The 20,267-nt window shown below is 50.6% G+C and overlaps 2 protein-coding genes and 1 pseudogene across 10 annotated transcripts; 1 reads left to right on the top strand and 2 right to left on the bottom strand.

Annotated features, from left to right (window-relative positions):
* Positions 1 to 1,258: 1,258 nt before the first annotated feature.
* Positions 1,259 to 3,384, bottom strand: UBL5 (ubiquitin like 5). Of its 2 annotated transcripts, none has more exons than XM_032169603.2 (5): positions 3,284 to 3,384; positions 2,875 to 2,941; positions 2,593 to 2,676; positions 2,394 to 2,431; positions 1,259 to 1,409 (listed from the first exon to the last, which is right to left on the bottom strand). In XM_032169603.2, the coding sequence occupies exons 2-5, from the start codon at positions 2,928 to 2,930 to the stop codon at positions 1,366 to 1,368; spliced, it is 222 nt and encodes a 73-aa protein (XP_032025494.1). In that variant the 5' UTR covers positions 2,931 to 2,941; positions 3,284 to 3,384; the 3' UTR covers positions 1,259 to 1,365. The 2 variants fall into 2 exon arrangements, with proteins under 2 accessions (XP_032025494.1, XP_058281304.1); XM_058425321.1 differs by having other exon boundaries at positions 3,204 to 3,357.
* Positions 3,385 to 9,042: 5,658 nt separating this feature from the next.
* LOC116479775 (small nucleolar RNA SNORA70) lies at positions 9,043 to 9,166 on the bottom strand (annotated as a pseudogene).
* Positions 9,167 to 9,619: 453 nt separating this feature from the next.
* On the top strand, positions 9,620 to 19,073 carry FBXL12 (F-box and leucine rich repeat protein 12). Of its 8 annotated transcripts, none has more exons than XM_032169596.2 (3): positions 9,620 to 10,488; positions 10,599 to 10,671; positions 17,622 to 19,073. In XM_032169596.2, the coding sequence occupies exons 1-3, from the start codon at positions 10,403 to 10,405 to the stop codon at positions 18,441 to 18,443; spliced, it is 981 nt and encodes a 326-aa protein (XP_032025487.1). In that variant the 5' UTR covers positions 9,620 to 10,402; the 3' UTR covers positions 18,444 to 19,073. The 8 variants fall into 8 exon arrangements, with proteins under 8 accessions (XP_032025487.1, XP_032025490.1, XP_058281302.1 ...); XM_032169599.2 differs by having other exon boundaries at positions 9,874 to 10,462; XM_058425319.1 differs by lacking the exon at positions 9,620 to 10,488 and adding an exon at positions 16,069 to 16,112 and having other exon boundaries at positions 10,595 to 10,671.
* Positions 19,074 to 20,267: the final 1,194 nt, after the last annotated feature.

Below are 20,267 nucleotides of genomic sequence, written 5' to 3'. Positions count from 1 at the left end.
GCTCATTTTTAGAGGATGAAACTGAGGGTCGCAGAGGCTGAAATCCCACTGCTAAGGATCAATCAAAATTCAAATCTAGTCGGTCTGACTCTTGAGGCTGGGCTCATGTGGCCACACTTATAGTGCCACACTGCCTCACTGTCTACTGTCACGTTATTTTTGTCTTGAAAAGAAGTGCCAGGGCCAGGCATGATGGCTTGCGCCTATAATCTCAGTACTTTGGGAGGCCAAGGCTGGAGGACTGTCTGAGGTCAGGCGTTCAAGACTATTTTGGGCAACGTAGGGGAGACCTTGTCTCTACAAAAAATTTTAAAATGCCAGACACGGTGGCTCCAGCCTGTAATCCCAGCACTTTGGGAGGCCGAGGAGGGTGGATCACTTGAGGTCAGCAGTTTGAGACCAGCCTGGCCAACATGGTAAAACCCCATCTCTACTAAAAATACAAAAATTAACCGGTGTCATGGGGCACGCCTGTAGTCCCAGTCTCCTGCCTACTGCTTGAACCCAGGAGGCAGAGGTTGCAGTGAGCTGAGATCGTGCCACTGCACTCCAGCCTGGGTGACAGAGCGAGACTGTCTCAAAAAAAATAAATAATAATTTAAAAATTAGCCGGCGTGGTGGTACATACTGCCCAGCTACTTGGGAGGCTGATGCAGGAGGACTGTGTGAGTCCAGTTCAGGGCTGCAGTGGGCTATGAACGTACCACTGCATTCCATTCTGGGTGACACAGCAAGATCCTGTCTCAGAAAAGAAAAAAAAAAGTGCCAGGAACTGTGGATGTTTAAACATGCTTTAAACTCATCTATACCTCCTCACAATATGCCAGTTGAAAGCAGACATGAAGTAAACACAATTATTTCCAGTGGATAAGGAAGTAAAGGCTTACGGAGGTTAAAAAATTTTGCCTAGTGTCACTCAGCTGCTTGGTGGCAGAGCTGACATTCCACATATGGTCTGTGTGATTTCAGAATCTGAATTCCTAACAATTATATCTACTGTCATTACCCGGAGGTTCTTTGGTCTATTAGGGTGACAATAACCCCAGGGTCTCTTGACCTTCAGACACCCACAGCAAACCCCAGAGTTCTCTCTGGGCTCCCACACAGACTCCCAGCCTCCTGGTCTACTCAGCCCTCATGGATCCAGTTGATCGGAGCTCTTATTTTAGCAGCTGCATACTGACGGTGTAGTGATGACCAAACAGCGACTGATCCACCCATCACTAGACAGCTCTCATACAAAGAGACAACAACAAAGCAACATCTAAGTGTTTATTAAGGTGAGTTTTTACAAACAAGCATCTATCCCAGTGTGGGGGATGAGGATGGGAGAGCAAAGCGGGGCAGGAAGATGAGGATTCTCATCTATTGATAATAAAGCTCCAGGTTCATCCCATCGTGGATTTCATCTGAAGGAAAGGTGTTAAGGAATCTTGACTCTGGCTTCCGTCCCCACCCCTCTCATTCACAGCTGGGTCAGGGTGGCCTGAGGTCTCAGCCCAGGGCTAAGGAAGCCCATTTTGGACCAGGCCATTTTTATTTGGAGAGAACCGAAACTTTACAAAAGAATTTCTGGCTGGGCGCAGTGGCTCACACCTGTAATCCCAGAACTTTTGAGAGGCCGAAGCAGGTGGATCCCTTGACGTCAGGAGTTTGAGACCAGCCTGGCCATACTAAAAATACAAAATTACTGGTGTGGTGGTGGGACCTGTAACCACTACTTGAAAGGCTGAGACAGAAAATCTTAAACCTGGAGGTAGAAAAAAAAAAAAAGTTTCTATTCCTTCTAGGCCAGGCGCAGTGGCTCACCGCTATAATCCCAGCACTTTGGGAGGCAGATGCGGGAGGATCACTTGAGGCCAGGAGTTTGAGACTAGCCTGGCATACATGGTGGAACCCCATCTCTACTAAAAATACAAAAACTAGCAAGGAGTGGTGGCACACACCTGTAATCCCAGCTACTTGGGAAGCTGAGGCACAATTGCTTGAACCCGGGAGGTGGAGGTTGCAGTGGGTCAAGATCGTGCCACTGCACTCCAGCCTAGGCGACAGAGCCAGACTGTCTCAAAAAAATAAATAAAATAAAAATTTTAAAAAGTTTCTGTTCCTTCTGCACAACAGATATGCCTGAGTCTCATCCCACCCTGACCTACTGTCCAGCACTCAGGTGGAGGTCAGTAATAAGTATTTTGAACTTGACGTCAAACTATTTCACCAACCACCCTCCTCCCCAACCAAATAATTACCTAGCTCCCATTTTCTAAGTGCTCACCATGTGCCACGTATTAAGTTAAACACTTGATATGCATAAGCTCATGCAGACTTTAGTTTTGAACAAAGATAACGGAGGCTGGGTATGTAGATGCTTCCTCAAAAAGTCACACAAAGGATACAGTCCCCCAGAGACACGTGGTCCTTAAAAATCGTGTACCTAAGAAAAAGAGACATTTCAAAGATAAGGCTAAGGAGGCTCTTCAGTCTGAAGGCCGAATGAGGTAGCCAAGCCTAAGTAAAGGGCTGCCTACAGCGCTCCCCCAACCAAAACCTTCCAGCCTAGTCCAGTCCACCCAGTGGCTCTACCGCTGCACTCACCACTTCTTCAGGACAATCTTGTTCCAACGGGTGCCAGTTTGGGCTGCAATCAGCTTCTTAAGGTCCCCGATGGTATCATCCGTGCTGGGCGCATAGCAGTTAAGGCAAATGGAAGCGGTAGAACGAGGAAGAGGACATTCTAGGGCAGAATACCATCTGCCAGGACCCCATCCACCCCCTCTCCCGGGTTTAACTAAAACCATCCGACAACACAGATTGAGTTGCCTGCCTCACTCCAAGCACCCCTGCGGGCACCACTGCCTCTCGGCTGCCAGTGGATACTTGCATTTAACGCGGACCTTCTTCCCCAGACGGTCGTTGCAAACAACCTCGATCATCCTAGCTGGACCTACACAAAGCGAGGGGTGGGTGGGAGGCAGCAGAGTCAGAGCTTCAGGCGTCTCCCAGGCCCAGAAGCCCCAGCCTACAAGTCTCCCAGTCCCAGGCCCTAAAATTCCCGGTTACTGAGCCTTCCGTTCTGCCCCCAACCCCCCGGACTCGAATACTCCCAGGCCCCAAGTCCCCTGTCCCAGGGCCGCGAACCCCAGGCGGCCGCGCCTCCGCCCCTTCTCGCCGCCTGAAGGCCCTGCCACAAAACTCCCCGGCCTCACCTCCCACCGACCCCAGACCCTGGGTGGCTGGGTCGCGCCAGCTTTCTCCGACTCCGAGCCTCTCCGCTTGACCCCCTCACCTCGAATCGCCTGGAACCTGCCGACGCCACCAGCTCCTCACCCGAGCGCTGAACCCCGGTAGAAGTTAACACTAGGAACCGGAAGCGGAAGTAAAAGTTCGAGGCCGGAAGCCCTGCCCCTAGCCAGGGGGTGTGGTAAACACTGGGACAGGTTCTTCCGGGTCTATAGTATGTTGTGTGTTTGCGGTTCCCAGGTACAGTTTCGGTGTCCCAAGGCTGGGCAGGGGGACGCCTGTGGTAGGCGCGCGGGGTAGAGAGGGGGCCCTCGGCGGGTTTGGGGCCAGGGAAGGGGCGTGGAGCGAAAGCCAGAGGTCAGGCGCCGGCGCCCAGCTCGTTTGAAGTCATTGTTTGTTGCAGGGAGACTCGGTCACTTGGTGGGGACGCCAGAGGGTCCCGGAGTGGGGGTAAGCTCCTGATCCTGAGCCCGAAGCCTCTTGCTGCGGCTACTAGGAGCGAGGGTGGAGGGTGGGGGCGGGGGGCGAGTTCTGCAGTCATCCCTTCTGACCCCCTGGGTTCATTGAGGGCTGGGCCTCGTGAGCATTTGGCTCACCTCTGCCCTCTGGCCCTCGCGTTCCCCCGGGATGCGGACTCCAGTCAGTAGGCGAAGCTTGATCCTGGACTAGACTCTACGCTGCCCAACAGCTGCTGTTACCGCATGGTGCCGCACAGTTCCAGGCTCTTGGTGTCCCAAACAAAGATTTGGACGAGACATACAGAGATAGCAATGCAGCAAGTTTATTAAACACAGTATTCCACTCGGAGTGGGGAGAGCGGACTGACCTCTGCGAGATAAAGTCAGCCCTGGCTTGGTATAGTTTGGGTTTTTTTTTTTTCTTTTTCCCGAGATGTAGTCTCGCTCTGTTGCCCAGGCTGTAGTGCAATGGCGCGGTCTCGGCTCACCGCAACTTCCACCTTCCGGGTTCAAGCGATTCTCCTGCCTCAGCCTCCCAAGTAAGTAGCTGGGATTACAGGCGCCCGCCACCACGCCCGGCTAATTTTTGTACTTTTAGTAGAGATGGGGTTTCACCATGTTGGCCAGGCTTTTTTTTCTCTTCCCAAGGCTGCCTAATACCTAGCCAGTGTCTACCTTTTTGAATGATAGGTGTGTTCCTTACTTTGTCCCCTGTGTGCTTCAGGGCCGCCTCCATTCCATAATTTTAAGTACATGCATGATATACCGTCCATATGCATGAGCGCTAATGAGCTGGTTATCCTTATCACGTTAAGGATACTTTTTGTCTTTAATGCGCGTGCTTATGCCTAAAGAGCTGCTCCTTACTGGTTTGGTTCTGATTTCCCCAGCCATGGGATTTTTACTCAGTTTATTTTATTTTATTTTATTTATTTATTTTTTATGTTGAGACAGAGTCTCGCTCTGTCGCCCAGGCTGGAGTGCAGTGGCGCGATCTCGGCTCACTGCAAGCTCTGCCTCCCGGGTTCACGCCATTCTCCTGCCTCAGCTGCCTCCAGAGTAACAGGGACTACAGGCGCCCCCCACCACGCCCGGCTAATTTTTTTGTATTTTTAGTAGAGACGGGGTTTCATCGTGTTAGCCAGGATGGTCTCCATCTCCTGACCTTGTGATCCTCCCGCCTCAGCCTCCCAAAGTGTTGGGTGTGAGCCAACGCGCCCGGCCTTTACTGTTTTTAATCTTCCTTTTGTTTTGTCTCCTCAGCTTCTGCCATTTATCTTGCTTCTTGCTGGGTGAGCAAGAAGGGGCGGGTGCCTCTTCACCTTGCTTTTGCTCTCTGCTTTTACGTATTTTGCCCTTTATCCAACTTTTAATTCCCTTTGCTATTCTTCTGCCTCATTTTCCCTATTCTTCTGTCTCACTGCCAGTCACCAACCTTAAATGCCCGCGAGGTAACTGGAAACATTGCACAATTGCACAATCTCCTGCATCTGTATCTTTGGGGAGCACTTTGTACCAGATTCCAGGTTTGTGAGGGCTGGTGGGACAAGGACCGTCCTTCCTCAATTCAGTCAAACAATTTGTAAACCAAAAAGTATCTGAGACAGGTCTCAATAAATTGACAGGTTTATGTAGACAAGGTTAAGGACATGCCTGGGAAAAAAGAAACACAAAACCCCAGGAACAATCTGTGATCCGTGGTTTTTTCCAAATATAATTTTGAGGGCTTCAGTATTTAAAGGGGAAAAGTGGGCTGGAGGGAAAAGAGGGAGAGTATGGTCACATTATTTAATCTACATGAAGAATACTCCATTATGTATTCATTTGGTGCTCAGTAAATTGGCACTTTCCATAACATAAAAGTAAGCTACCTGTGGAGATATCTGGCCTTTAAAAAAAATTTTTTTTGAGGCTAGGCACGGTGGCTCACACCTGTAATCCAAGTGCTTTGGGAGGCTGAGGTGGGCAGATCACGAGGTCAGGAGTTTGAGACCAGCCTGGCCAACATGGTGAAACCCGTCTCTATTAAAAATACAAAAAAAAAATTAGCCAGGTGTGGTGGCAGGCACCTGTAATTCCAGCTACTCGGGAGGCTGAGGCAGGAGAATCGCTTGAACACAGGAGGCGGAGGTTGCAGTGAGCTGAGATCGTGCCATTGCACTCCATCCTGGGCAACACAGAGTGAGGCTGTCTCAATTTTTTTTTTTTTTGAGACAGAGTCTCGCTCTGTTGCCCAGGCTGGAGTGCAGTGGAACAAACTCAGCTCACCACAACCTCCACCTCCCGTATTCAAGCGATTCTCCTGCCTCAGCCTCCTTAGTAGCTGGGATTACAGGCACGCGCCACCACACCCAGCTAATTTTTGTATTTTTAGTAGAGACAGGATTTCACCATGTTGTCCAGGCTGGTCTCGAACTGCTGACCTCAAGTGATCTCCCCACCTCGAGCTCCCAAAGTGCTGGGATTACAGGCGTGAGCCACTGCAACCGGCCTATTTGCTTTTGAATGGCAGGATCCAGAGACTAAAACCACCTTTTAGTATTGTTGAACTATACTGCTACAGTGGTTTAAGAATTCTCCAAGGCCAGGCACGGTGGCTCAAGCCTGTAATCCCAGCACTTTGGGAGGCCAAGGTGGGCAGATCACCTAAGGCTGGGAGTTCAAGACCTGCCTGACCAACATGGAGAAACCCCATCTCTTTAATTTTGTAAAAATACAAAATTAGCCTGGCGTGATGGTGCATGCCTGTGATCTCAGCTACTTGGGAGGCTGAGGCAGGAGAATCTCATGAACCAGGGAGGCGGAGGTTGCGGTGAGTCGAGTTGGTGCCATTGCACTCCAGCCTGGGCAACAAGAGAGAAACTCCTGGTATTACAGGCATGCACCACCATGCCTAGCTAGTTTTGTATTTTTAGTAGAGACGGGGTTTCTCCATGTTGGTCAGGCTGGTCTCGATCTCCCAACTTCAGGTGACCCGCCTGCCTCGGCCTCCCAAAGTGCTGGGATTACAGGTGTAAGCCACCGCGCCCAGCCTCTCTTCTGTTTTTCTATGCTAAGGTCTCACAATGTTTAACCCGTGTACTTTGCTTAAAAATTCCAGAAACTGGCCTTGAAAATCTAAATATAGGCCGAGTGTGGTGGCTCACACCTGTAATCCTAGCACTTTGGGAGGCCAAGGCAGGCGGATTGCATGAGTTCAGGAGCTGGAGACCAGCCTGGGCAACACGGTGAAACCCTGTCTCTACTAAAATACAAAAAAATTAGCTGGGCATGGTGGCCTGCGCCTGTAGTCTCAGCTACTTGGGAGGCTGAGGCAGGAGAATTCTTCTCTTGAACCCAGGGGGCAGAGGCTGCAGTGAGCTGAGGTCACGCCACTACACTCCAGCCTAGGAGACACAGTGAGACTCCATCTCCAAAAGAAACCAAACAAAAAAAAGAAAATCTAAATATAAAACCAAAGTTGTGGAACATCCCATCCCAGGGAAAGAATCCACAATCCTGTTTTGGTCAAGCTGACACCCGCCAGACCAGCAGGTGGCCCATTACTCAAAATAGTAATGGAAACCAGACATGCTGACTTGTGCATCTGAACTCCATGTCCTCACCCCTAGCTGCAGCTGTACCTCGGTAGAACACCCCTTTTCTTTCCTGTCTTGATGATTGTTGGAGCACTCTGTAATTTTCCCTAATAAATGCTTTGGACTGATTGCTCTGGTAATTGGTGTTTTCTTGAAATCCCCACTGGCCCCATCTTGGGATGATTTAGGGCATTCCTTTGTGGGAATTCCCCTGCCTCTGCTTTTGGGGAGACTCTAGCCGGGACAAAACAGATTGGAAGGTCAAAAGTGAGCTGAGGAAGCTGAGGTGCCTGAGGAAGTTTAGAAGCAGCACATCTTTGCATTCTCTTAGAAATCCTGGGTCACGGCCAGGCATGGTGGCTCACACCTATAATCCCAACACTTTGGGAGGCCAAGGTGGGTGGATCACTTGAGGTCAGGAGTTCGAGACCAGCCTGGCCAATTGGCGAAACCTCATCTCTACTAAAAATACAAAAATGTGGCAGGCGTCTGTAATCTCAGCTACTTAGGAGGCTGAGGCAGGAGAATCGCTTGAACCCAAGAGGCGGAGGTCGCAGTGAGCTGAGATCATGCCATTGCACTCCAGCCTGGGCAACAGAATGAAACTCCGTCTGAAAACAAAGAAATGCTGGGTCACACAGGCATTGACTGTAGTTACCACTTCATGGTAGGATTACTGAGAGTCTCATTCTCCCTTCTTTTTTTTTTTTTTTTTTTTTTTGAGACAGTGTCTTGCTCTGTCACCCAGGCTGAAGTGCAGTGGCACAATTCAATTACAGCTCACTGCAGCTTCCAATTCCTGGACTCAAGGGGACTCACCTCCTGGGACTTCAGGCATGCACCACCACGCCTGGCTGATTTTTTTACTTTTTGGAGAGACAGTCTCACTATTTTGCCCTGGCTGGTCTCAAAACTCCTGGCCTCAAGTGATCCTCCCAAAGTGCTGGAATTACAGGCATGAGCGACCACACCCGGCCTCATTTTCCCTCTTCGTGGTGTTTTTCCAGATTTCTGACACAGAACATATGTTACTTTTGTAATCACCGTGGGTGGAAAAGGAAATGTTTGCTTTTTCAAAATGTGCTTGATTCAAAGATCTGCCAAGCACAGGGTCTTGGTGCTGAGCTGGGGGGCGAGGAGTTGGGAAAGGGATGGGAAGTGCTGCTGAGAGAGGAGGAAAATGGGGCCGGGTGCCATTACATCACACCTGTAATCCCAACACTGGGAGACCAAGGTGGTAGATCACCTGAATTCAGGAGTTCGAGACCAGCCTGGGCAACATGGCAAAACCCTGTCTCTACTAAAAATACAAAAATTAGCCAGGTGTGGTGGCACATGCCTGTAGTTTCAGCTACCTGGGAGGCTGAGGCACGAGAATCACTTGAACTCAGGAGGCAGAGGTTGCAGTGAGCCAAGATCACACCACTACACTACTCCAGCCTGGGGGACAGAGTGGGACTCTCCCAAAAAAAAAAAAAAAAGGCCGCTTCTCAGCCACTATGTCTTCAAATTCATAAGCATTGAACTTGGTGAAGCCCCACTTCTTTGAGATGTGGATCTTCTGGCGGCCAGGAAACTTGAACTTGGCCCTGCGCAGGGCCTCAATCACATGCTCCTTGTTCTGCAGCTTGGTGCGGATGTACATGATTACTTGGCCAATGTGAACCCTGGCCACAGTGCCCTGGGGCTTTCCAAAGGCACCTCGCATGCCTGTTTGGAGCCTACATTGTGGTAGTGCAAGGTCAGAAACATGAACATCCATCGGAAAGCCCTGTCTCCAAGGTCCCTTAGAGCAACCCATACAACCAACAGGCTGCGTACACTACCAAGGAAGCTGCTGTGTGCAGCCATTGGACACACACATATAGTTTCTTGGTGGACTTGTCAATTCAGAAAATATCTGTAGTATCAATGAAAGTGAAAAATTCAACAGGTCCTTTGGACACGATATTCCACTAGTACAAATTTATCCTTGTGCATAGACATCAAGAAGCATTACTAAGTAAAAAAGTAGAGTTCTCTGATTCTCTACCAAGTCATTCGCTGGGGCCAGACCCACAGGCCTCGCCCTGCCTCAACCACGCCTTCATGGCGTGGTCTTCTCCCTGTCTCCGTCCCCCAGCCCCCACCTTCCGAGCGTTTCCGTCGTTCCCCAGCCACGCCCTTGGCGCCTGGTCCTGCTGCAGCCTCGTTTCCGTGCCGACCACGTCTTCTCGGCTAGTTCCTTGTCGTCAACCCCGCCCCAAGGTCTCGCCCCACCCCAGTCCCGCCTTCCACAGGTTGTCCGGGCCTCTACTCGCCCCGCGAGCCTCGTCCCGCCCTAGCCACGCCCCCAAGGCGTGGTTCTCGTCTGCAGCCCCACCTAGGCCTCGCCCCGCTCCAGCCGCGCCTTCCGGGCTTGATCCTCGCCCCACCCCAGCCACGCCTTCTGGACGTGGTCCTCGTCTCTAGCCCCGCCCCTGAGCCGCACCCCAGTCCCGCCTTCCGGACTTGGTTCCGGTCTCTGGCTCCGCTCCCTGAGCCTTGCCCAACTCCAGCCTCGCCTTCCCGGCTTGGTCCTCGCCTCTAGCCTGGTCCCCGGGTCTCGCCCCTCCCCAGCCACGCCTTCCGGACTTGGTCCTCGTCTCTAGCCCCGCCCTCGGGCGGTGCCCCGCTCCAGCCACGCCTTCCGGGCTTGGTTCTCGTCTCTAGCCCCGCCCCAGGGCCTCGCTCCGCTCCACCTTCGCCTTCTGGGCTAGGTCCTAGTCTCCAGCCCTGCCTCCGATCTTCATCCCACCCCAGCCACGCCTTCCGGACTTGGTCCTCGTCTCTAACTGCGCCCCTGAGCTTCGCCTCACTCCAGCCCCGCCTTCCGGACTTGGTCTTAGTTCCCAGTCGCGGCCAAATCACGACTCAGCCAAGTCCCGCAAGCCTCTCACTGCCTCAGCCACGCTTTCCAGGCTGGTTTCTGGTCCCCATCCGCGGCTGGTCCGGCCCTGGGACCGAATCACTTCCCAGCGAGAGGAAACTCAAAATTTCTCGACCCGCTACGGGAAGGTCGCGGCCGCCGCCCTGTCAGCCGCCTCGGCGCCCCCAGGAGGACCCCTCGGGTCTCTTTAACCGGAAGCGGAAGTGCGTGTCGGCGGGATCATGGCGACTTTGGTGGAACTGCCGGACTCGGTCCTGCTCGAGATCTTCTCATACCTCCCGGTACGGGACCGGATCCGCATCTCCAGGTGCGGCCCCGCCTCCGGGGGGAAGGGCAGGGTGGAGGGCGCAGCTGGCACCTGGAGATGAGATGTGGCCCGGGGCTGGGGTCGTTCTAACCGCGCATCCCCTTCCCCAGGGTCTGTCACCGCTGGAAGAGGTTGGTGGACGACCGGTGGCTGTGGCGACATGTCGACCTGACGCTCTACACGGTACGCGCAGCTGGCCGGGCGGGCCTGGGCCGCGGTCGCGGTGCCCGGACCCCGAAGACTACCTCTCCCACCCTGGGACAGTGTGTCGGGGCCCGGCCTGGGGATTTAGAGCCAGGCGGTCCGGGGCCTATCTTGGCATCATCGCTTACCTGCCCCTTTTCGACCTCAGGGCCTCAATTTCCCTATCCCTGCAATGGGGATAAAGGACAGTACCTGCCTCACGGGGCTATTGTGGGACTTCACTGAGATCACGCACAGAAAGGGCTTAGAACAGTCTGGCACATATTTATCATTCTATAAATGCTAATTTATGACTGTTATCAAGTTTTTGTTTTGTTTTTGAGACAGAGTCTTGCTCTGCTGCTCAGGCTGGAGTGCAGTGGTGCGATTGCAGCCTCGACCTCCCAAGCTCAAGCGATCCTCTTGCGTCAGCCTCCTGAGTAGCTGGGACCACAGGCGCTTGCCACTACACCTGCTAATTTTTTATTTTTTGTAGAGGCAGAGTCTCACTATGTTGCCCAGGCTGGTCTCAAACTCCTGGGCTCAAGTGATCCTCCCGACTTAGTCTCCCAAAGTGCTCAGATTACAGGCATGAGCTACTGCAACTGGCCCAAAACATTTATAGATACAATTGTTGCCCTTTTTGAAACTGTCTTCATAGATAATTGCTATCATAAAGTGGATTTACACCCTTCCTTTTACGTTACTTCATATGTGTGTGTCCATAAACAATTATAGTATTAGTAATGTATTTCTAAACTTCAGGTAATGCTGTTCTACTATTTAGATAGTGTTCTACTTTTAAACTGTTTTACTGTATGTATCCATCTGTAACTCCCTTTAATACAGTGTTGCTTTTGAAGTTCTTTTTTTAAGGACAGAGTCTTGCTATGTTGCCCAGGATGGTCTCGAACTCCTGGACTCAAGCTGTCCCCCCACCTCAGTCTCCCAAAGTGCTGGGATTACAGGTGTGAGCCACAGTGTCTGGCTTGATATTATGAAACTTTTTCTCAGTTGTTGAAACTTATTCTCAGTTGTTGGTTTTGCGAGGAAAAGTTGATTCATCCATTGGTTTTGTGTGCATTTAAAATTTTATCAACTTTAACTGCTACCCTTGTGAGTTACCATGCGGTGGCCACTATTTCTAGTCAATTTCTGCTGACCCACACGGGTCTAAATTTGACAAGGAAGATTTGATTCCTCTGTCAAAAGTAGCCCATAACATTTATGCTCTGCAGTTTATCTTTTTCTGATTTATTTTTTTGAGATGGATCTCACTCTGTCACCCAGGCAGTGGTGAAATCATAACACACTGCAACCTCCATCTCCTGGGCTCAAGCCATCTTCCTGCCTCAGCCTCCTGAGAAGATTCATTAAAACATGTTTCTTTCTCTCTTGGCTCATGATATGGTTTGGCTGTGTCCCCACCCAAATCTCAACTTGAATTGTATCTCCCAGAATTCCCACGTGTTGTGGGAGGGACCCAGGGAAAGTAATTGAATCATGGGGCCAGTCTTTCCCATGCTATTCTTTTTTTTTTTTTGAGACGGCTCAAGGCCGACTCGGCTCACTGAACTCCCTCCGGTTCACCCATTTCATGCCTCACTCTCGAGACCTGGACCCCCGCCAAGCGTGAGCCACCGCGCCCGGCCTCCCATGCTATTCTTGTGATAGTGAATAAGTCTCACAAGATCTGATGGGTTCATCAGGAGTTTCCGCTTTTACTTCTTTCTCATTTTCTTTTGCCGTCACCATGTTAAGAAGTGCCTTTCACCTCTCGCCATGATTTTGAGGCCTCCCCAGCCACGTGGAACTTAAGTTCAATTAAACCTCTTTTTCTTTCCATTCTCAGGTATGTCTTTAGCAGCAGCGTGAAAACAGATTAATACCGTAAATTGGTACCGGTAGAGTGGGGCGTTGCTGAAAAGATACCCAAAAATGTGGAAGCAGCTTTGGAACTGGGTAACAGTCAGAGGTTGGAACAGTTTGGGGGGCTCAAAAGAAGACAGGAAAATGTGGGAAAGTTTGGAACTTCCTAGAGACTTGTTGAGTGGCTTTGCCCAAAATGCTGATAGCGGTATGATCAATAAGGTCCAGGCTGAGGTGGTCTCAGATGGAGATGAGAAACTTGTTGGGAACTGGAGTAAAGGTGAGTCTTGTTATGTTTTAGCACAGAGACTGATGGCATTTTGCTCCTGCCCTAGAGATTTGTGGAACTTTGAACTTGAGAAAGATGTTTTAGGGTATCTAGTGGAAGAAATTCCTAAGCGGCAAAGTATTCAAGAGGCGACTTGGGTACTGTTAAAGGCATTCAATTTTGTAAGGGAAGCAGAGCAGAAAAGTTTGGAAAATTTGTAGCCTATGTGATAGAAAAGAAAAACCCATTTTCTGGGGAGAAATTCAAGCCAGCTGCAGAAATTTGCATAAGTAGCAAGGAACCTAATTAGGACCATGGGGAAAATGTCTCCAGGCCATGTCAGAGACCTTCACGGCAGCCCCTCCCATCTCAGGCCTGGAAGCCCAGGAGGAAAAAGTGGTTTCCTGGGCCGGGCCCCATGCTGCGTGCACACTGGGACTTGGTGCCCTGTGTCCTAGCCGCTCCAGCTGTGGCTGAAAGGGGCCAACATAAAACTCAGGCTGTGGCTTCAGAGGGTGGAAGCCCCAAGTCTTGGCAGCTTCCACATGGTCTTGAGCCTGCTGGTGCACAGAAGCCAAGAACTGAGGTTCAGGGCCAGGCACAGTGGCTCATGCCTATAATCCCAGCACTTTGGGTGGCCAAGGTAGACGGATCACTTGAGGTCAGGAGTTCAAGACCAACCTGGACAACATGGTGAAACCCCATCTCTACTAAAAATACAACAAATACATGGTGGTGCATGCTTGTAATCCCAGCTACTTGGGAGGCTGAGGCAGGAGAATCACTTGAACCTGGGAGGCAAAGGTTGCAGTGACTCAGGATCGTGCCATTGCATTCCAGCCTGGGCGACAAGAGCAAAACTCCATCTCAAAAAAAAAAAAAAAGAATTGAAGTTTAGGAACCTCTGCCTAGATTTCAGAATATGTGTGGAAACGCCTGGATGTCCAGGCAAAAGTTTGCTACAGGGGCGGGGCCCTCATGGAGAACCTCTGCTAGGGCAGTGTGGAAGGGAAATGTGGGGTCAGAGCCCACACACACAGTCCCTACTGGGTCACTGCCTAGTGGAGCTGTGAGAAGAGGGACACTGTTCTCCAGACTCCAGAATGGTAGATCCACCCACAGCTTGCACTGTGCACCTGGAAAAGCTTCAGACACTCAACGCCAGCCTGTGAAAGCAGCTGGGAGGGAGGCTGTACCCTGTAAAGCCACAAGGGGCGGAGCTGGCCAAGACCATGGGAACCCATCTCTTGCATCAGTGTGACCTGGATGTGAGACCTGGAATCAAAGGAGATAATTTTGGAGCTTTAAAATTTGACTGCCCCCACTGGATTTCAGACCTGCACGGGCCCTGTAACCACTTTGTTTTGGCCAATTTCTCCCTTTTGGAATGGCTGCATTTACCCAATACCTGTACTCACATTGTGTCTAGGAAGTAACTAGCTAGCTTTTGATTCTATAGGCTCATAGGTGGAAGGGACTTGCCTTGTCTCAGATGAGACTTCGGACTGTGGACTTTTGGGTTAATGCTGAAATGAGTTAAGACTTTGGAAGACTGTTGGGAAGGCATGATTGGTTGTGAAATGTGAAGACATGAGACTTGGAGGGGCCAGGGGTGGAATGATATGGTTTGGCTGTGTCCACACCCAAATCTCAACTTGAATTCTATTTCCCAGAATTCCTATGTGTTGTAAGAGGGACCCAGGGGAAATAATTGAATCTTGGGGGCCGGTCTTTCCCATGCTATTCTCGTGATAGTGAATAAGTCTCATGAGATCTGATGGGTTTATCAGGGGTTTCCATTTTTGCTTTGTTCTCATTTTCTTAATTTTTTTTTTTTTTTTTTTTGAGATAGAGTCTTGCTCTGTCAGCAGGCTGGAGTGCAGTGATACTATCTCGGCTCACTGCAACCTCTGCCTCCTGGGTTCAAGTGATTCCCCTGTTCAGCTTCCTGAGAAGCTGGGACTACAGGCATGTGCCACCACACCGAGCTAATTTTTTGTATTTTTAAAATTAATTTATTTATTTTTCTTTGAGACGGAGTCTTGTTCTGTCACCAGGCTGGAGTGCAATGGTGTGATCTCAGCTCACTGGAACCTCTGCCTCCCATGTTCAAGTGATTCTCCTGCCTCAGCCTCCTTAGTAGCGGAGACTGCAGGCGCACACCACCACACTCAGCTAATTTTTTTTTTTGTATTTTAGTAGAGACGGGGTTTCGTCATGTTGGCCAGGATGGTCTCAATCTCCTGACCTCATGATCCGCCCACATCGGCCTTCCAAAGTGCTGGGATTATGGGCATTAACCACTGCGCCCAGCCTTCTTTCTCATTTTCTCTTGCTGCCGCCATGTAAGAAGTGCCTTTCACCTCCTGCCATGATTTTGAGGCCTCCCCAGCCATGTGGAAATGTAAGTCCAGTTAAATCTCTTTTTCTTCCCAGTCTCAGGTATGTTTTTATCAGCAGCATGAAAATAGACTAATACAGTTTGTATTACATGGGTATATATATGCATGTATAAAAGGCAAATGTAAGCATGCTTTCTGAAGGATTGATGATAAGCTATTTTCTTTCAGTGAATGGAAGAGTTTGATGTAGAAACACCTTTTTGGCCGGGTGCAGTGGCTCATGCCTGTAATCCCAGCACTTTGGGAGGCCGAGGTGGACAGATCACCTGAGGTTGGGTGTTTGAGATCAGCCTGACCTACATGGAGAAACCCTGTCTCTACTAAAAATACGAAATTAAGGCCAGGCGCATGGCTTATGCCTGTAATCCCAGCACTTTGGGAGGCCAAGGTGGTCGGATCATGAGGTAAGGAGATCGAGACCATCCTGGCTAACATGGTGAAACCACGTCTTTACTAAAAATACAAAAAAGACTTAGCCAGGCATGGTGGCACACACCTGTAGTACCAGCTATTTGGGAGGCTGAGGCAGGAGAATTGCTTGAACCTGGGAGGTGGAGGTTGCAGTGAGCCGATTGCGCCACTGCACTCCAGCCTGGGTGACAGAGCGAGACTCTGTCTCAAAAAAAAAAAATTAGCCGGTCATGGTGGCACATGCCTGTAATCCCAGCTACTCAGGAGGCTGAGGCACAAGAATTGCTTGAACCCAGGAGGCGGAGGTTGCGGTGACTGAGATCGCGCCATTGCACTCCAGCCTGGGCAACAAGAGCAAAACTCTGTCTCAAAAAAAAAAAGAAAAGAAACACCTTTGTAAATACACATAAAGAATATGATATTAGACAATTTTCCCTTTTCCATTAGGCCCTATGATGCCAAGTAGAGAAATCCAGCAATAAAAGGCAGATGTAAGCATGCTAACTTTTTCTTTTTAAAATAAAATGTACTTAGAATGAAATGCCCAGTGCTATCAATTATATATATTTTTTATTTTCTACTGAGTCTAACTTCCCAGGGTTGATTTTTACAGCTTCCACTGTACCAGGCTTTGATATATTTTTTTTTGAGACGGAGTTCCGCTCTTGTTGCCCAGGCTGGTGCGACGGCACGATCTTGGCTCATCGCAGACTCCGCTTCCCAGGTTCAAGCGATTCTCCTGCCTCAGCCTCGCAAGTAGCTGGGATTACAGGCATGCGCCACCACACCTGGCTAATTTTGTATTTTTAGTAGAGATGGGGTTTCTCCATGTTGGTCAGGCTGGTCTTGAACTCCTGACCTCAGGTGATCTGCCCGCCTTGGCCTCCCAAAGTGCTGGGATTACAGGTGTGAGCCACCGTGCCCAGCCTTTTCATTTGTTTTTTTTTTTTTTTAACATAGACCTAATTTACTCTGGGTAGTTTTCGGCTTTTAAAATTTTATTCTGTGTTGCTTATTTCTACTGGAGGTGATCATTAAGAAAGGGATAAAAATATCAATGGGTTGCTTTGCTCTCTTTCTTAGTCCAGAAAAACGGTAAAAATTTATTGCTAAAGATAGATTCTGTTAGTATCTTTTTTTCCCCTACCAGATTTATCCTTTTTTTTTTTTTTTTTTTTTTTTTTTTTGAGGTGGAGTCTCACTCTATCGCCCAGGCTGGAGTGCAGTGGCACGATCTCGGCTCACTGCAACCTTTGTCTCCCGGGTTCAAGTGATTCTCTTGCCTCAGCCTCTTGAGTAGCTGGGATTACAGGCGCTCGCCACCATGCCCAGCTAATTTTTGTATTTTTAGTGGAAACATGGTTTCACCCTGTTGGCCAGGCTGGTATTAAACTCCTGACCTCAAATGATCCATCCACCTCAGCCTCACAAAGTGCTGGGATTACAGGCATGAGCCACTGTGCCTGGCCCCTACCAGATTTATTCTAAGTGGCCGAGTGCAGTGGGTCACGACTGTAGACCCAGCACTTTGAGGGGCTGAGATGGGAGGATCGCTTGAATCCAGGAGTTGGAGACCAGCCTGGGCAACATAGCAAGACCTCATCTCTACTAAAAATCACAAAAATTAGCTGGGCATGTGTGAGAAGTCCCAGCCACTTGGGAAGCTGAAGTGGGAGAATCACTTGAGCCCAGGAGGGCCAGGCTGCAGTGAGCCATTCTCTCACCACTGCACTGCAGACTGGGTGACAGAGCAAGACCCTGTCTCAGAAAAAGAAAAAAAAAAAAAAGATTTGTTCAAAGCCCTAGCAGGCAAGATGGTGCACTCAGACCGTCTTGTTGAACCTGGGGAGGTTGAACCTGGGGAGGACACTGGCTGGGGAAGGGCAGAAGCCCAGCGGGGCACCAGAATCCCCCACCCCGGGATGTGTGTCTCCATCCCAGCAGGGGCCTTGGAAGCCCCATACCTCTCACTCTGTCACCCCAATCTCTGGCTCTTACAGATGCGACCTAAAGTCATGTGGCACCTCCTTCGAAGGTACATGGCATCCCGGCTGCATTCCCTGCGGATGGGTGGCTACCTGTTCTCTGGCTCCCAGGCCCCCCAGTTGTCCCCTGCTCTGTTGAGAGCCCTGGGCCAGAAGTGCCCCAACCTGAAGCGCCTCTGCCTGCACGTGGCCGACCTGAGCATGGTGCCCATCACCAGCCTGCCCAGCACCCTGAGGACCCTGGAGCTACACAGCTGCGAGATCTCCATGGCCTGGCTCCACAAGCAGCAGGACCCCACCGTGCTGCCCCTGCTCGAATGCATCGTGCTGGACCGCGTCCCTGCCTTCCGTGACGAGCACCTGCAGGGCCTGACGCGCTTCCGGGCCTTGCGCTCGCTGGTGCTGGGTGGCACCTACCGTGTGACCGAGACAGGGCTGGATGCTGGCCTGCAGGAGCTCAGCTATCTGCAGAGGCTCGAGGTGCTGGGCTGCACCCTGTCTGCCGACAGCACCCTGCTGGCCATCAGCCGCCACCTCCGAGATGTGCGCAAGATCCGGCTGACCGTGAGGGGCCTCTCTGCCCCTGGCCTGGCTGTCCTGGAGGGAATGCCGGCCCTGGAGAGTCTGTGCCTGCAGGGTCCCCTCGTCACCCCGGAAATGCCCTCCCCCACTGAAATCCTCTCCTCCTGCCTCACTATGCCCAAGCTCAGAGTCCTTGAGCTGCAGGGGCTGGGGTGGGAGGGTCAGGAGGCGGAGAAGATCCTGTGTAAGGGGCTGCCCCACTGTATGGTCATCGTCAGGGCTTGCCCCAAGGAGTCTATGGACTGGTGGATGTAACTACTCCACCTGCCCCTGGGACCCATCCCAGTTTTCATCGTTGAGCCCCAGACCCTCTGAGCAGCACCTTGAAGAGGGCAGATAATCAGACTTGAGGAAACTGAAAGCCCCAGGTTGCGAGAACAGAGGCCTAGGGACCTCCAGACCTTTGGAATCACTGTTTGCCAGCTATGTGGCCTTGGTCATATCATCAGCCTCTGGGAAGCCTAGTTCCCACATCTGGAAATAAGGATGATCATAGCTACCTCATGGTTACATTGCAAAGCCTTACTCTAAAAGCTCCCAGCCTCCAGAGGCTCTCAATGAAGAGTCACCTTCATGGTCGTCCTCAGGAACCGGACGGATGAAGAAGGGGTGGGGTTAAGACTTAGGGGCACCCGAGGGTCTGAGCCCCCTTATGAGTACCCAAGAAGGACTGTCTATGCATGCACACCCACAAGCCTATACACCATTTATATACCTACACACACGCAAGAGACGCGGAGAGATAGGCAATGCAGACTCGCGATTCAATGATCGATATGCTCATAAAAGTTCTCAATTATATTTTCTGTATTTTGTATGCTGTATTTTCCAAGACGTATATTATTTTGCTATTAAAGAAAAAAATCATTTTTTTTTTCCCGAGAAGTATTCAGTTTATTCATTCAACCAATGTTTCTTGAGCTTCTACTATTTTGCAGGCACTGTTCTAGGTTCTGGGAAACTGGGCCACAACAATGAACAAAACTGACAAGACCCTGCCCTCGTAGATCTCATAGAGGAGAAGACAGGACAACAAACAGGTAAACCAATCTATGTTTTAATTTTTTTGGGTGGGGACAGTCTCACTCTGTCACCCAGGCTGGAGTGCAATGGTGCGATCTTGGCTTACTGCAACCTCCGTCTCCTGGGTTCAAGTGATTCTCCTGCCTCAGCCTCCCAAGTAGCTGGGATTACAGGCACCCGCCACCACGCCCAGCTAATTTTTGTATTTTTAGTAGAGATGGGGTTTCACCATGTTGGTCAGACTGGTTTCAAACTCCTGACCTTGTGATCTGCCCGCCTCGGCCTCCCAAAGTGCTAGAATTACAGGCATGAGCCACTGCACCCGGCCACCATGTTGTAATTTTGGAGACTGAGCCAGTACACCAGGGTCACGTAATGGAGGCACACTTGCATGGTTGAGTGAGCAGGGCAGGCCTCTGTGCTGAGATCTGAGAGGTGAAGAGAAAGCAAAGATCAGAAGAGCTAGAGCAGAAGAGGAAAGGCCAAGATGAGAATGAACTTGGCATTTTCCAGAAACAGAAAGAAGGCTGTGTGGCAGAGTGAGCAGGGGGAAGAGCTGTCGAACGTGAGGTCAGGGCCGGGCATAGTGGCTCACATGTGTAATCCCAGCACTTTGGGAGGCTGAGGTGGGTGGATCACTTGAGCCCAGGAGTTTAAGGCCAACCTGGGACATCCGAGGCAGGTGAATCACTTTGAGTTCAGGAGTTCGAGACCAGCTTGGGCAACATGGTGAAACCCTGTCTCTACAGAAAAAATTAGCCAGGCGTGGTGGTGTGCATCTACCCAGCTGGTATCTCAGCTATTCAGGAGGCTGAGGTGGGAGGATTGCTTAAGCCTGGGACTCGGAGGTTGCAGTGAACTGTGATCACCACTGCACTCCAGCCTGGGTGACAGAGTAAGACCCTGTCTCAAAAAAAAATAAAGCGAAAGGAGATAATGGGAACAGGAATGGGCAGGGCCTCGCAGGTGGCTCAGGCTTTAGTGGTTCAGTAAGTAACACCTCCTTTTCCTGCCTTTCGAGTCTGAACCACTTGAAAGATGCAGGTGTCAGATTGT

This window comes from Hylobates moloch, unplaced genomic scaffold (genome assembly GCF_009828535.3).
Source record: "Hylobates moloch isolate HMO894 unplaced genomic scaffold, HMol_V3 SCAFFOLD_12, whole genome shotgun sequence".
Lineage (NCBI taxonomy): Eukaryota > Metazoa > Chordata > Mammalia > Primates > Hylobatidae > Hylobates > Hylobates moloch.
This window is presented reverse-complemented; position numbering and strand designations above follow the sequence as displayed.